This window comes from Bactrocera neohumeralis, chromosome 4 (genome assembly GCF_024586455.1).
Source record: "Bactrocera neohumeralis isolate Rockhampton chromosome 4, APGP_CSIRO_Bneo_wtdbg2-racon-allhic-juicebox.fasta_v2, whole genome shotgun sequence".
Classification (NCBI taxonomy): Eukaryota; Metazoa; Arthropoda; class Insecta; order Diptera; family Tephritidae; genus Bactrocera; species Bactrocera neohumeralis.
The window spans coordinates 78,337,492-78,353,855 of record NC_065921.1 but is presented as its reverse complement, the minus strand read 5'-3'; the positions used below and the strand labels follow the sequence as shown (position 1 = coordinate 78,353,855).

At 27.4% G+C, this 16,364-nt stretch overlaps 2 protein-coding genes across 4 annotated transcripts; both read right to left on the bottom strand.

Annotated features, from left to right (window-relative positions):
* Positions 1-1,145: 1,145 nt before the first annotated feature.
* On the bottom strand, positions 1,146-9,183 carry LOC126755517 (probable serine/threonine-protein kinase DDB_G0282963). Of its 2 annotated transcripts, XM_050468155.1 has the most exons (4): positions 8,513-9,183; positions 4,143-4,316; positions 1,962-2,311; positions 1,146-1,891 (listed from the first exon to the last, which is right to left on the bottom strand). In XM_050468155.1, the coding sequence occupies exons 1-2, from the start codon at positions 9,165-9,167 to the stop codon at positions 4,312-4,314; spliced, it is 660 nt and encodes a 219-aa protein (XP_050324112.1). In that variant the 5' UTR covers positions 9,168-9,183; the 3' UTR covers positions 1,146-1,891; positions 1,962-2,311; positions 4,143-4,311. The 2 variants fall into 2 exon arrangements, with proteins under 2 accessions (XP_050324112.1, XP_050324111.1); XM_050468154.1 differs by having other exon boundaries at positions 1,146-2,311.
* Positions 9,113-15,943, bottom strand: LOC126755506 (poly(A) polymerase type 3). Of its 2 annotated transcripts, none has more exons than XM_050468126.1 (8): positions 15,315-15,943; positions 14,401-14,625; positions 13,511-14,316; positions 13,248-13,444; positions 12,526-12,740; positions 12,104-12,461; positions 11,796-12,023; positions 9,113-9,548 (listed from the first exon to the last, which is right to left on the bottom strand). In XM_050468126.1, the coding sequence occupies exons 3-8, from the start codon at positions 14,298-14,300 to the stop codon at positions 9,273-9,275; spliced, it is 2,064 nt and encodes a 687-aa protein (XP_050324083.1). In that variant the 5' UTR covers positions 14,301-14,316; positions 14,401-14,625; positions 15,315-15,943; the 3' UTR covers positions 9,113-9,272. The 2 variants fall into 2 exon arrangements, with proteins under 2 accessions (XP_050324083.1, XP_050324082.1); XM_050468125.1 differs by having other exon boundaries at positions 15,327-15,943.
* Positions 15,944-16,364: the final 421 nt, after the last annotated feature.

The window sequence follows — 16,364 nt, the reverse complement described above, 5'->3', positions numbered from 1 at the left end:
GACATGAATTTTCACAAATCGTGCAAACTTTCAAACGCTTTTTAACGCTTTTACTTGAGCTTTCGCATAAAATTCAACATTCTTCAATTCCGTGCTCATGTTGCTGATTATATTTGGGATTGAAAATTTAGCGCATTTAAGCTTTCTCGTTAAATAAAAGCATAACCATCTAAGTTTTCCCACTAAGTGAAAAAAATATTCTTTGTGCGTCGTCTACGACTACTGATTAACATCACATCGTAGTGCTTGCATATGAATTTTCAACTAACACGACAGCTTTTTAAGGCTTTTAAATGCTTCCATTTCAGCTTTCGCATAAAATTCATAATTTTCTTCGTTTCCATGCTTGTGTTGCTACTTATAGTTGGAACTGAAAATTGAGCGCATTTGAGCTTTCTCGTTAAGTAAAAGCTTAACCAACGGAACTTTCCTATAAAGCAAAAGCAAAATACATATATTTGTGTGTGCGTCAAAGCGTACTATTGCCTAAATCACATCTCAGTGCTTGCATTTGAATTTTCAAATAAAACGAAAGCTTAGCACAGCTTTTCAGTGCTTTCACACAAAACAAATGAATTTCATATGTGTCAGTTATTTTACTTTGCATGCTTTGTACACTATTGCAACAGCACAAAACTTTCAAAATAAAGACCTTTTCAGTGCTATGACCTATGAGCTTTCGCACCAAATTAATGAATTTATAGTTACAAAAAGCTTTGCATGCTTTGTATACTATTGCAATAGCAAAAATCTTTCATGTTAGAGCTTTTCAGTACTTTCCTATGAGCTTTCGCACAAAAGTAATGAATTTCTCATTATTTAAAAGCTTTACAACCGCACATAAATGTTTTTTAATGCTTCCACACCAAATTAATAAATTTTTCGTTATATAAGAGCTTTGCAACCGTACAAAACATTCATGTTAGAGCTTTTCAGTGCTTTCCTTTGAGCTATCGCACAAAACTAGTGAAGTTCACGTTCATAAAAGCTTTGCATGCCTTTTTACAACACAAAACCTTCATGTTAAAGCATTTCAGTCCTTTCACTTGAGCTTTCTAATACAATTTGTGATTTTATTTTGAATTAAATAATATGCTTATTTTGCCGAAGCACAAAATGTTAATGCTAAAATTAAAAACACAGTGTTTTATTTTTTTTTTGCGCTTTATTTCTGTAACTTTTTTAGGTTTATTTTATTTTTTATTTAATGTAAATTATGGATAAAATGTAATTTGGAAATATTTTGAAACTTTTTTGTAATGATTATTGAATTTTTTCTTTACCTTTTTTCTCCAGTTTTTGTTTTTCAGTTTTCTTTCTTTCTTACGCATCTTTGTTTGTTGCTTCATAGTTTTTTCGGCTTTTTTCAGCATTAAGTAACACTTTCAATATACTTGCATTTTTGTATCAATTTAATTTCAACTAACAGACGAGCTTAAGTTTTAAAGTTGAGACGAGTCGAATTTCATAAAAACGTTAAGGAAGTGTGTGTGTGTGTGTTTGTTGGTAATGAGGAAGTGGTGGTGAAGAAAAGTGGATTTGGAAAATAATTCAAATAAATAGGAGTGGGTCACGTGTAGTGGGTTGTTGGTAAAAAATTAAATGTTTGTTAAGAAACATTTTGTTTTTAATTTTTTTCTTCCAAAAGTGTAGTAAAAAAGGTTTGCTTTCGCAGAAATTTGAGTTGTTGTTGTTGTCTAGTAGAGTTTGTATGTGAGTAAATACGTTTGTATGTATGTATGTAACCATAGTCAAGTTGTGTTGTATGTGTGGTCAGCATATACGGTCGTGAGATAGAGCCTAACATAAAAATTCACTTGTTTTTGTTGTCAAAACGGTGCAACACAGCGCTTGCATCTTTCTTACGCTTTCTGTATGCGTTGCGAAATCGCTGCAAAAAAAAGAGTTAAATAACAATTATTGCGAATTGTTATCCATGTAGAGTTGCTTAAGAGTAGTACTAGTAGTAGAAGGTTCTATCTAGGAGAAGGATTAAAATGTTGCTTAGCATAATGTTTGGCCAAATATAGACACATATGTAGGTATGTACGACGTTGGAAAGGACGTTCAGCCAATTAAAGCAGCAACGGGGCCCGTTGTATGTACATATGTACATATATAGAATGTTATGTGCCGCGTGTAACGCTCTTGTAGTGTCGTTGGGTCCGAAATCCAAATCTCTTGGCCAAATCTTCGGAGTTTGCGCCAATGTAAGCTTCCTCTCCCTTATAAATCAGCATATTTATGCATGTATGTGTAATTTAAAGACAATGAACTTGTACGCTATGCCAATTGTTGCAATTAAATGTTTCTGTGGAGAGAAAATAAAAAAATATATATTAACATTTCTAAAATTTTTATATTTTTTTAAAAAGCTTAATAAATTTTATATTTAATATTTTTCGCAGAACTTTTAAAATTTTTCTAAAATTTTTAAGATTTTTCTAAAAATTTTAAAATTTTTCTAAAAGTTTTAATTTTTTTCGTAAGTTGTGATATTTTTCTATAAATTTTATATCTAATATTTTTCCAAAAATTTTAATATTTAGCTAAACTATTCAATATTTTTTTTTTACTTTTAATTTTTTTCTACAAGTTTTAATATTTTCTTTGAAGTTTTAAGATTATTTTTAATATTTCTCAAAAATTGTATGACTTTTCTAAAATTTGAATATTTTTCTCAACTTTTCAATATTTAATATTGTGTTTTAATGTCAATCAATGTTGGTAGTTTTCTTAAATTTCTAATATTTATTTTATTTTAGTTTTATAAAAATTATAATATTTTTCTACAATTCTCAGTATTTATTTTAATTTTAAAATTTTTCTAAACATTTTAATATTTTTTCTAAAAATTTTAATATTTTTTCTAAAAGTTTTATTTATTTTCTAAAAATTTTAAAATGTTTCTAAAAAAATTTAAAATATCCTAAAATTGAATTTTAAAAGTTCTAATAATATTTTAAACACTCAAAAAAAAAATTATAATACAAATTTTAATATTGTTTACTTGCTTTTAAATTTTCTTTTAATTTTTAAAAATTTTAAATTTTAAAAAAATTTTTCAAAAAATTTCTCAAAAAAATTTTTTAAAAAAATTTTTCTTAATATTTTATAATATAAAAATTGTAAATTTTCAATTTTTTTAATATTTTTATAAAAACAATTCGATATTTTTCCAAAAATGTTAATATTTTTCCGAAATATTTCACGTTTTTCCAAAAATTCTAATATTTATTTTTTTTTGTATTTCATTTATAGATTAGTTTTAATATTTTCCTAAATATTTCAATATTTTTATAAAATTTTAATTTTCTCTAAAAATTGTTAACATTAAATTATACATTAACATTAACATTAATTTTTTTTCTAAAAATGTTAAAGTTTTTCCAAAAAAATTTATTTTTAATATTTTATTTTTAGCATAGTTTTAATATTTTTCTAAAATTTGTATAAAAAATATTTATGGTATATGTAGATTAGTTTTAATATTTTACCAAAAATATTAAAATTTTTTGAATTTCTAAAAATTTTATTTATATACATACATACATATGTATGTAGTATGTTTAATATTTTTGTAAAAGTTTTCTTAAATTTTAAATATTTTTCTAAAAATTTCAATATTTTTATAAAAGTTTTAATTTTTTCTAAAAATTGTAATATTTAATATTTTTCTAGTCATTTTGAAATTTTTCGAAAATTTTAATAATTTTTTTATTATTTTTCTAAAAATTTGATTTAGTAATTTTTAAAAAATTTAAAAATTTTAAATTATTATTTAAAACTTATATTATTAAAATAATTTTAATTAATTAAAATTTGAAATTTTTTAATTAATTTTAATGTTCATCTAAAATTTTTTATATTTTTCTACTAACTTCTATATTTTTCTATAAATTTTAAAGTTTTCCTTAAATGTTTAATATTTTTTTAAGATTTTCAATATTTTTTCAATAAAATTTTCAATATTTTTCTAAAATTTTCAATACTTTTTCAAAAATTTTAATATTTAATATTTTTTTAAATATGTTATTCATAGATTAATTTTAATGCTTTTCTAAAATGTTTAATGTTTCTTTCTCAATTTTTCTATTTTTTTTTTTAATAATTTGTAGCATATTTCAAAAACTTGTACTTACAAATGAGTTGTGGAGTTAAGCCATAGGCCGTATATAATTGTATACACCCAAATGTTTGTGGTTAGATGAACCACATCGACTCGCTGCTTTAAGTATCCTTACAAGCTAGGCTATATATATTTAGATATATGCATGTGTTTATATATGATTCCTTATAATTAAAAGATTTTTATGCTGCAAAAGAGTCAAAAAAGAGAGAAAACAGAAAAATGTAAATATTTTAGTTTTTTTGTTTGTATATTAATTATTTGCAAAAATAATATTTATATTAATACTATAAAATAAAAAACCGTTATGAACAACAGTTCAGCTTTTACTTACTACTTTTACCACCTTATATGCATATAAATTACTTAGCTTACCCCAACAGTAGATAGTTGATCACGTCACTTTTCAGTGATACGATTTCTAATAGAATTATAGAAGAAAATTATAGCAAGTAGACGGAAATACCAACAGACCACCATAATAAGAGAAGTAGCTTAGAGCAACCTGCCTGCGATGTTGAGCTGGAAAACCAAGCTTTCACCTGCAAATACCTAAGCTTACCTGAGGCTTTGGGCGTGAGTTTAGAAACTTTAGGCTGCCCACAGAGTGGACGCTCAAAGCCAAGCCAAGCGTAAATTCGCGTGTTGTTTAAATGGCAAACTGCTCTCGGCTCTTATAACGTCACTATACCAAGTGTAACGTCACTATAGGAAGTGTTCAAACAAGCTCAAAACTAGACTTTCGTTTAATGAAAACTTTCATTTTAAAAATACAAAAATTTCATTTTCATCTTTCGTTGCCATCATTGGCGATCTAAATCAGTTCCTAGAGGATTCGTAAGAGACTTGAATTTTCATTTTAACACAGGAAAATCACAGAAATAATGAAAGCTTATAAAAAAACAGCGAATTTATGAAAGCTCACATAAAACTTGAAGTGTACGAGAGCTCTAAATTTTTAAAGAGCACTCACGGTATGAAAACCAACATTTTAAAGCTTTTCTTCAAGTATATGAAAACTCTGGCTTACGAAAAAGCAGCTATGAAAACTCAAACAGCAAAGCTTACATTTTATAACATTTTTTTTTTTATTAAAAAGCTTAGATTTTATGAAATCTTTGACTTACGTATGCTTTCGACAATGAATTGAAGTAGATTAATAATTCTATATAAAAAAAAATTACGAAAACATCTTAAAAGTTTTTAAAAGTGCTTCGTATTTTGAAAGTTAAAATTTATTTTTATAAAGTTAAGTCCTAAAACACTAAATTCATAACGATTTAGGTAACACAAGGTTTGTAAAGAAAGCTTTCACTGACAAAGCTATTTAAACTGATGAAACCTTGAACTTTTGAAACAGTTTTCAGTTTACCAAACAGCAAATCGTTAACAGACGCAAATTTTCGAAACGTATGAAAGCTTTCAACATTGCAAAAGCTCAAATACTAAGATTTTAACTTTTTCTCAAAACAATTTGAAAGTGTCAGCGCAACTCGAGCGATCTAACACAGTTGGTATCAGTAAACAGAGTACTTTAATAGTAGTAGCAAGACTTCGACGAGTTATAAAACGCCTCTAAGAAACCAACCAAGCCTCGGTCAAAATATACTCTGTACTCAGTTCTACAACTGTAGCAGGAAAAATCTTTACTATTGCTTATAAGTTAGGGAGATACTGATTACATTAAACAACTTTAGAACGAGAAGCACCTTTTTTTATAATATTAAATATTGTTTTTTCGAACAACATTTCACTTCCCCTTAAATATACGCTAAAAATCCTTTCTAAAAACCACGCTCTTCTGCAAAAAAGCTTATACAAGTAGATGTATGTATGCTATCTTTGATGGCAAGCGTAAAAACTATGATTTCTTGCTATGTATTTTTTTTTTTTTTAATTTTTAAGTAAAAGTGAATAAATATTTTCTTCGAAAAATGTAGAAAAAATATATTTTACTGATTTTAAATATTTTTAATGTTATTATTAGCGTCTTATTGTTATAATTTAACAATTGGATATCGGTTAATTTAAAATATTTTTGGTCAAGAAATATGCCTAAAAATTTAGAAAAAATATGACTCACAAATTTTAAGAGTTTGAGTCTTCTTATTATTTTTCTTGCTAAGAAATATAATACACATATTAAATTTTTTTACAAATATTGTACGAGTACTATACCGAATCTACAAACATACATATGTATGTATACGTGAAAACATTCTTCGAAAGGAAGCTGATATTGCAAATAATTTCGAGATATGTAAGTTTCGCTTAGCGTAATTGGCTCGCAAAATTTTAAACGCGTCATTCTCGGAACGCTGTTTTTAGAGTCGTTGAGCAAATTTTCTCCGAAAGCGCTGTGCCGATCGACTTGAAGTATTCACACGACCTTCTTAGTTGCATTTGTCAGATAATAATCGAAGGCGCAAGATTTTTAATAATTTCAGTTTTCAAGCCACGAAGCCGTCAATTTAAAAATCAAAACTTTAACTAGTTCTTCGAACATTACCCGCATTCATCTATAGCAAATATAATTTTGGGTTTTGGATTTGAGATAGTTTTAAACAGAAAAAACAACCTCACCGCTAGACACCTTTTTTCGGAGGTGTCCTTGCAGATGGGCCACGGGCTCAAAGAAATCCAAAATTTTTCAAAATGTATCACCGATTATTAAGGGGTTACATAGGTTTGCGGGTTTCAAAAAAGGAAATGGCGTCGCAATGACAGAGTTTAAAATATTTTTTTCACATTTCAGAATTTCTTTGTTAATAGTGTTGTAACAACAAAAAATTCTAATAAAATATTCAAATTTTTTATCTGAGAAAAAATTGTTTAAAATGGGCTGTTTTTTACCCGAGGAAATCCATGTAAACCCTTAAGAAGGTATTCTGGTCAGGAAATTTGAAAACAAAAAAATCTATTTTTGCACATTTTCAAAATTTATACTTTCAAACGGATTTTTACAAATTCAAATTATTTTCGTAGATGCAGAGGATTTTGTGTCGTGGCGTCTAAACTGGCTGAACGGAGCGATCCACACAAACACAGAGTTTTTCTGCTCTTTCTTTGAGGTTTTTAACATGATATCTCAAATTCTACTTAACCAATTTCTTTAAATATTTAATAAGAATCTTTGTTATACGTCTCTCTAACGCGCCTCGAACGCGCGGATCTCGAAAAAAGAATAGATTTGAGTATTTATAAAAAATTCAAAAAGATCAAAAAAAAAGGAGTAAAAAAATCTTTTTTACATGCCATTTGGTGAATTTTTTTTTGGCAAAGGTTAATCCGTTTGTTTTATATAACTACAAGAGTTGGAATCAATCATGTCAACCAAGAAGCACGGTTTTTATTTTTGCAGCCCCACTTAACCGACCTGCAATCAACGATTTTTCTATTTTTCTATTTTTATTTTTTTTAATTCATTTTAATTTTTTTTTTTTATTTGTATTTTTTTGGTAAAATTTATACAAAAAAATGGATAATAAATTTTTTTTTTAATTTTTTATCTTCGTTTGAAAAATGTCTGACATTTAGACGTCCAGACCAGAATACCCCCCCAAAAATTAGTTTATATTCTGTAAATGTTCATTTTATGTAAAAATAAAAAAAAAATATTTCTTTGAAAAAATTCGCAAAGAAACGCATTTTTCCTGGCTTGCAACTGGAAATAAACCCCGAATATATAATTAGTATTAATAGAAAGGATTATTTTGAAATTTTTCGATTGATACAAATTTTCGTTAAATTTATATTTCTTTTAATAAAAATTATATTTAAGTAACTTGCTATGGTTACTTATAAGTTAAACCTTTCAAACCTTCAACCGTTGGGTTTTAATCATGCTAATTTTCGTCTTGCCATCAAAGAAGTCAACAGTTAAAATAAATCAATAAAAATTAATAATAAAAATAAGATTTTGTTTTGCTTTTTCACTTTTCTTTCTTTTTTTGTGCTTTTGTAATTTTTTTATTTGCTTTTTATTTTTATTATTTTGTAAAAAATCGTCATTGTATAATTTTTTGTTTAAAAAAATATATCTCTTTTTTGTTTTTTTTTTCTTTTCTTTTTTTAATTTTTTTTTTTTTGTTTTTTTATCTTTTTTTAGTTTCTTTGTTTTTATTTTATTTTTCTATGCTTCACTGAGAAATATTTTTTTCTGTAAAAATTGTACGTGTAAAATCGCAATAAAAGTAATATGTAAATCAAAGTAAATAGATAAAATACAGCTATATATATGTATATGTATATAATATATAAATAGGTACAGTTAGAGGAGAAATAGGAGCATAAGAGGTATAAATCGGTATCCAGTCATAATACTTTCGCTCTGCTGGACGCTAAAAGTCAATAATAAATAGTATTGCTGTGTTAAAAACTTACAATTAATAGTTGTTGTTGTTGTTGTAGTGTTATCGCTCATCATAAACAAATCGTCGCTGTCATCGGCGTCCGCCGTTGTTGTTGTTGTGTTGCATGAATTATTGTAACTAAAACTGTTGTTGTCGTTGCTATTGGGAATGCTGGCTGTGACAGTTGCGGTGCCGCCAACAACAGCGTTTGAAGCAACTGCCGAAGCAGCGCCGGCATTATAACTACTATTCCTATTGTTGTTGTCGCAATTTGTATAATTTGTATATTGATGCTGATTGTTGCTGGCATTTGCATTTGCAGTTGTCGATTTTGAGGTGGAGAAGGTTAGCGGCTTCTCACCGCCAATCACACCACCACCGCCACTACCACCCAATACACCCGGCATACCAGCCGAAGACATATGATGTTGCAAACGTCGACTATTGTTGTTCCTTTGGTAGATGGACGAGGCCGTGGGCAAGCCCTGCTTGAATGCCATTGCTGCGGTGTTGCTGGTGTGTCCCGGTATTGAGGTGGCACGCTGACTAAATATGCTATTTGAATTGGCAACGGCTGCGGCATTATTGTTTTTGCGAAATTTCTGTGAATGCGAAACGATGGATGAGTGTGTGTGATGGAGTGTGGTGTGTGTGTTGTGTATGGTGTTATGAAGTGAATGCGACATGTAATGAGTTTGTGTTTGTTGTGGTTGTTGTTGTTGTTGTGGTGGCGGCGGCGGCGGTTGCGGCAGCGACGGCGGTATCGGATTCGGTGCTGTGGTGAGCGTCGGTCACGAGCAGGCCACTTCCGCGCTAGCAGCAGCAGTTGCAGCTGTTGGTGTTGTTGTTGTGCTGTTGCTGCTATTACTATTTGTGTTTTGATTGTTGACACTGTTGCCACCGCCATTGCCATTGCTGTTGCGTGGCGAATTCGAACCGGAGCCGGAACCAGAACCACCATTATTGGTGTTCTTTGCATCGGGCGTGAAGCTCGGCGCGCTAGTCGGCTGTGTGGTCGGCGTTAAGCCGCCGGCATCACTTGACGCATTTGAGTTCTCCTCCGTTTGCTGTAAATGGAAAGAAATTGCTAATTTTTAATGAATTTGCTAAAGTGAGGGTTAAAGGCTGGCGAAATGCAGATTTTGGAATTTTTGGAGTTCGGAGTTTTTTTATATTAAAAATTATAATAAAATTTTATATAAAAAATTAACACAAAAATAAAATAAATAAAAGTAATAAAAACTTTATGAAAAATAACAAAATAAAAATAATTAATTTTTATAAAAAATTAAAAAAACATTTTAATTGAAAAAAAATTTTAATTAAAAAAAATTTAATAAATTAAAAATAAATAAAAAAAATTTAATTAAAAAAATTTAATAAATTAAAAATATATAAAAAAAACATTAATTTAAAAAATAAATTAATTTTTATAAAAAAAAATTTTCATTTATTTTGAAAATTTGTCAGTATTTTTAATTTATTAAAATATGATAATAGTTTAAAGACTTAAAAACAAATAATTTTGAAAGTTCTTTACATATTTAAATTGTTACAGTTTTTTATTAAATAAATATTTTAAAAAATATACATACATATGTACATATGTACATATGTATGTACATACATATATAAAAAAATTTATTTTTATAAAAAAATGTTTCTTGGATTTTGAAAATGTATTGATTTTTTAAACAAATAAAGCTTAAAATAAAAAATTTTAAGTTTGTTTAATATTTAAATTATTAGACTTTTTATTAAGCATATATAATAATTATTTCACAAAATAAAATAAAAAAAGAAAATTTCCATAAAAACAATAAACAATTAACTTTTATAAAACAAACAAAAAGAAATAATTTTTATTAAAAAAATTATGAAAAATTATTTTTAGAAAAAAATTATTATAAAAAACAAATTATAAAAAACCAATTATAAAAAATATATAAAAAATATATAAAAAAATATAAAAAAATTAAAACAAAAATAAAAAAATATTTAAAAAAATATGAAAAAAATTAGGAAATATAATAAACTTATAAAAAAATTTAGTAAATATTTTTACATTTGAATGTTGCAATTTTTTTAAAGAAATAAAATTTAAAACTTAATATTAAAGTTTTTTTTAATTGTTTCACTGTTCTATTAAGCAGATATTATAAAAAAAAAAACAAAAAATTATAATTTGTGTGAAAATAATAATTTTATGAAAAAAAATAAAAAAGTTTATAGTAGAAAAAAGGTATAAAAAAATGCAAAAAAATTCTAAAATAAAAAAAATTTTAAACAAAAAAATTAAAATTTTACTTTAAAAAATAAAAATTTTACTTAAAAAAAATTACTTTTTATAAAAGAATATTAATTTTGTATAATTAAAAATATTATTATAATTTTGATAACTTGAATAAAAAAAAATTGTAAAACAATATTTCATTTTTTAAATCTTTTTAGCAAATATTAAAAAAAATAATAATTTTATTAAAATAAAATACGAATAAAAAAATTAAACAAAAAAAATAAAAATAAAAAATAAAATTTAAAACTTAATATTAAAGTTTTTTTTAATTGTTTCACTGTTCTATTAAGCAGATATTATAAAAAAAAAATATAATTTGTGTGAAAATAATAATTTTATGAAAAAATAATAATAAAAAAGTTTTGAATAGAAAAAAGGTATAAAAAAATTCTAAAATAAAAAACAAAAATTTATACCAAAAAAAATTAAAATTTTAATTTAAAAAATAAAAATTTTACTTAAAAATAAAAATTTTACTTAAAAATAAAAATTTTACTTAAAAATACAAACTTTACTTAAAAAAAATAAATTTTTATAAAAATATATTAATTTATTAAAAATATTATTATAATTTTGATAACTTGATTTAAAAAAAATTGTAAAACAATATTTAATTTTTTAAATTTTTTTAGCAAATATTTAAAAAAAAATAATATTTTTATTAAAATAAAATAAGAATAAAAAAATTAAACAAAAAATAATAATGAAAAAATTAAGCAAAAATAAAACAATTATTAAAAAATTAAAAACACTTTAAAAAAAAAATAAAAAAACAATTATAATAAGAAAAAAATAACTTAAAAAAAATGAATTTCTATAAAATGAAATTACAAAAAAAAATACAAAAAATATCAAAAAAATAATATTAATAATAGTTATTATTAAAAACTACTTTTTTATTAATTTTTTTTCTAAGCAAAATTTTTTTCTTCATTCTACATTTTAATTTCGAAATTAAGTGTATAAAAATTTTCCAAAAAATATAAAATAATGAAAATTTAACACAATTTATACTCACCGATTCACTTAAGCGCGGCTTTTTAGCGCTACCCCCCTCTTTCTGTGTAGACAATTCGGTCGACAAACGTTTGCGATTAGCTAAAATTGCATTATTAAAATTATTATGCTGTTCCATGGATTTGCGTTCACGCTTCAAGAAATCCGTATCCAAATACTGCGAGAGCGATTTACGCTTCACATGGCGCGCCTCAATATGCATGCCATCTTTCAGCATTTTTATGTTTACCTACACAAGGCAAAGAGTAGAAAAAAAAATAAATACTTAAAAAAATATGTAAAGATTATTACAAAAACTATGCTACTCACGCCATGTTGTATGACATGTTCGGTAAAGTTTTGTATACTCTCTGTAAGGTCGACATTCAAATTCTCGGTGCGTTCAAATTCCAAACCGATGAACCACATCGAACAGAATGGTGCTTGACAAACTGTTGGATTGCCACCCGACTGTGTTTTGTCGTCCTCATTGCCATTGTTGGTTTGTGTGGTGGCAGCGGTTTTCTTATAGTCAAAACATGTTGGATTTACATGTGCCAATGAAATGTGTTGATTACGCTCTAAATTACCAACTAATAGACGAATCTTTGATTCGACTAGGCCACACCACTCCAGCTGATCATCGCCGGTCTGGGATGTGACTAAAAGCACTATGAAGTGGCGATATCTGTGAACAAAAGCAAAGCATTAATAAATATTTACACAGATGCATTTAACTCGCAAATATATACTTGTAAAAGAAACTTGGTGCCTCAAAGAGACGATCCCACACAGCACGTCCAAGCATTATTTCATCCGTGGTAATCATGCCGCGGTTAAATTCATTAAGTATAACTTTCTTTGTAGATTCCGAAACGTTGAATGTGGAGTTTTGTTGTGGATATGCCGGCGTTATGATCGGCATTAGGTGGTAGCGATCCGAAGCGTTTACACGTGGATCCCAAACCTAAAAAGCGGAAATAAAGTATAAAAAATTTAAAAATTAAAAAAAAATTTTAATTAAAAAAAAAATTTAAATAAAAAAAAAAAATTTAAATTAAAAAAAATTTAAATTAAAAAAAATTTAAATTAAAAAAAAAAAATTAAAAAAAAAAAAAATTAAAAAAAAAAATTTAAATTAAAAAAATTAATAGATAAAATATTATTTTAATTAAAAAAAAAGTTTTGATTTATTTAGAAAAATTTAAAGAAAAAATTTAATTTATTTAAAAAAATTAAAAACCAATTATTTTAAAAAATTAAAAAATATATATTTTCAAAAAATTTAAAAAAGAAATTTAAACAAATTTAAAAAAAATTAAGAAAATTACAAAAAAAAAATATTTAAAAAACATAAAAAAGTAAATAAAAACGACAAAAAATATTACAATATGTTAAAAAAAATAGAAAAAAATTAAAAATATATAAACAATTCATTCGCTGCCTAAATGCAAGCACTTGCGCTACTACTTACCGGAAACCGTAAATTAACATTGTCAGGGTGCTTGAGCAGCACAGGGTTTGGCCACTTCCAACGGGAGAAGACCAAAAAGAATTTATGCACCAGCGTTGAGGCTGTAGCATTTGGATAAAGCTGGCAGGTGCGCGCCACCAACATAGCCCACGTCACACCACCAAAGTAACCCAAGGAATTTGAGTAAATGCCATGTTCTGTAATTGCAAATAAAATTTTTTAGCATATACAAACACTATAAAAAAAGTTCAATTCATACTCACTTTTCGCCCACAACTTGATGGAACGTAAAGCCAAGCGAAAATTCTCTATGTTTGGCACGAGCGCTAGAATTTCATCCGTCACTCGACAGCCGTTCAAACTGCGCACCGAACGTGGATCTAAATTTTTTAGCAAATTATCATCGCGTAAATCAAAATCATCCGGTATCTCCTTGAGCGATAGACGCGCAAATAACAAATCAATTTCAATGCCATCAAAATTCATTTTTATAACCGGCACAAAAGCCTCTTCCACCGAACGACACTCCGTCACTTCGGATTGTTTCTTTAACAAATCAAAGAATGAAGTAAAATAATCCGTACGTTCGATATTGCGCGGCGCCACACAGAGCGCGTCAATATCGGCACCCTTATGATGTACACCCAGGCGATATGAACCGAAAGTGTAAATTTTGCCACCCAGTTTTTCGGCAGCGGCTTCGGGCATATTCTTGGACATTGACACATCCTTAACCCATTGTTTGACCAACGTATTGAGTTTGGCTAAAATCTCCATACGATGATTAAGCTCATCTTGAGTTTCGAAAACTTTAAACGGTTCTAAAGCTTTACGTAGTTCTTCGGTCTTCTGTAAATCTTCACTACGTGGTTCTGCCAAACTGATGGCAGATGTCATACCAAGCTGCTTAACTGGCTGCTGTTGCTGTTGTTGCTGATGATGTGGCGAACCATTTCTGCCATTTCCATTGCTGGAATTATAACCGCCATAACTGGGCGATCCAGTGGATGAATTGCTCACGCCGTTCTGTGAACGTGTATCGGAGTTCCACATTTTGGAACTGTATAAACTGTAAGAAAAGTATGGGAATTTAATTTTGAATGTCAAAAAAAATATTTAATCATATTTAATTAAAAAAGAACTTCTCACTTACCTGATATTAATTAACACGACTTGTTTACTTTTCAATGACCTTTTTTGTTCAGGTCGTTGTTTTTTATTAAATTTTATATTGTATTCTCTTTTAAATGGCAGTTAACTTTTTCTTTTTTTATGCTTATTTTACCAAATTTGTTTAAATACAAGCTATCGTTAGATTATGAGCAGTTTATGTACTTTGGCGAAATGATACGAGTATTAATCATAGGCGTCGAGGGTGCTGCAAGAAGAGAAAGAAAATACTAAAATATTATATGAAGATAATTTATTTATCTAAATTATGATAAAAGCAAGAAAAATGCTAACTTCGGCTGCACCGAAGAAATAATACTCATCACAGATAAAAAATTTCTTACACGAACACCATTTAAATCGTCTAGTGCCTTGTTACATTTATTTTGGATTTTTAAAAACTAAACCAGTGAAAAGATAATTTACATACCATTTAGTGAAACACTTTGTGTTTTAATCAAAATCAAGAACAGTGCTATGCTATCATTGCAAACATAATAAAAAACTAATTGTCTTCCAGTATCAGGATAACACCATAAAATGGATGCGCGACAAACATAATAACCATAATAACACACAATTATCAGAATCAGTTTAGAGGCTTTGTGACGCAGAACACAAGCGGAAAAGCGTCGCATCATTGAAAACAAAGCATAGAAAGCATTATAGTACCAAAAAACACAAACGAAAGGTTTTGAGATAATTGCCACGAGCACAAATAAACTACAAAGTGCTATAATGTACATAAAAAACACACATATTAAACATCGCCAAAAGCGCTTATTCATTTTTATTGGGAGAAGTGTGGAGCAAAGCAAAAAAAAAAAAGGTGTTTTGGTCAAGTTTTGCGTCGACTCACATTTCTTGTGTATGCTTGGAGCATAGCACAATTATTACCTGCTTACTTACCGCATATGCGAACGTATGTACGCATGAATACCTATGTATCCCTTTTTCGTGCTTAGCAAGTTGTTTTCACTGCTGCCGCGTCCTAACTGTGCGTAATTCTTTCCAAGTTCATATCTTGTAATAAATGCCAATGCTATCAATACTCCTTACGCGTACATAAATATATATGACTGCTTGACTATTATTTGGATTATTTATTTATTTAAATGTATTTACAACTATTTATTTTGCAAATTTCCATTATAACATTTGTATGAATTTTATTTATTCTGCTGTTGCTCAAATGCCGTTGTGACGGTGATGGCGATTCTTCCCTTTGTCGTCGTCTGCTACTCTTTTCTCTCTGCTGTTTATGCGTTCTTATTTTTCTTTCTTCCGATTATTTTATCCATTCATTGCACGCACACATGTAACTACTTGACTTTGTACGCAAAACTTTTAACGAATTGTATATAATTTCCGATAATCCTCAAACACTCACATTCACTTTAATAAGACACTTTTTCTTTCAATTATATCAATACTAATATTTTCAATTAGAAATATCATCGATTTTCCAGCAATATTTCCAAGAAAATTCTTCAATCACCACAGCACAAACAACGCTCACTCGCGCAGAAAAGTCGTAAAAACTAATCGAACTTTTTTATCGGTAAATATGTCGTTGCGGCAACCCAGAGTTGCATTTGGAATTTAATAAAATAGTAATTTTAAAATTTGTCCAGACATAATTATGGTTACACATAAATTAGCAGAGATGAACTATATGATTATGGCAATACTAAATAAAAGACCTTCAAACACCAATCCTATAGCAAGCTATAAAAATTTAACTTTTAAATGCAAAAATTGAAATGGATTATATGTATATACAGGGGTGATCGATTCTTTGGTGCGATATTGCTTCTCTTATTATTAATAGTAAGCACATTAAAAATATTTTGTTCAGTTTTACTAGTAATTGCCATATACAAAAAGATCTAAAATATATATCGGTTATGTTATCTGATTGCTATTTAAATTATCGTTAAATTTCTA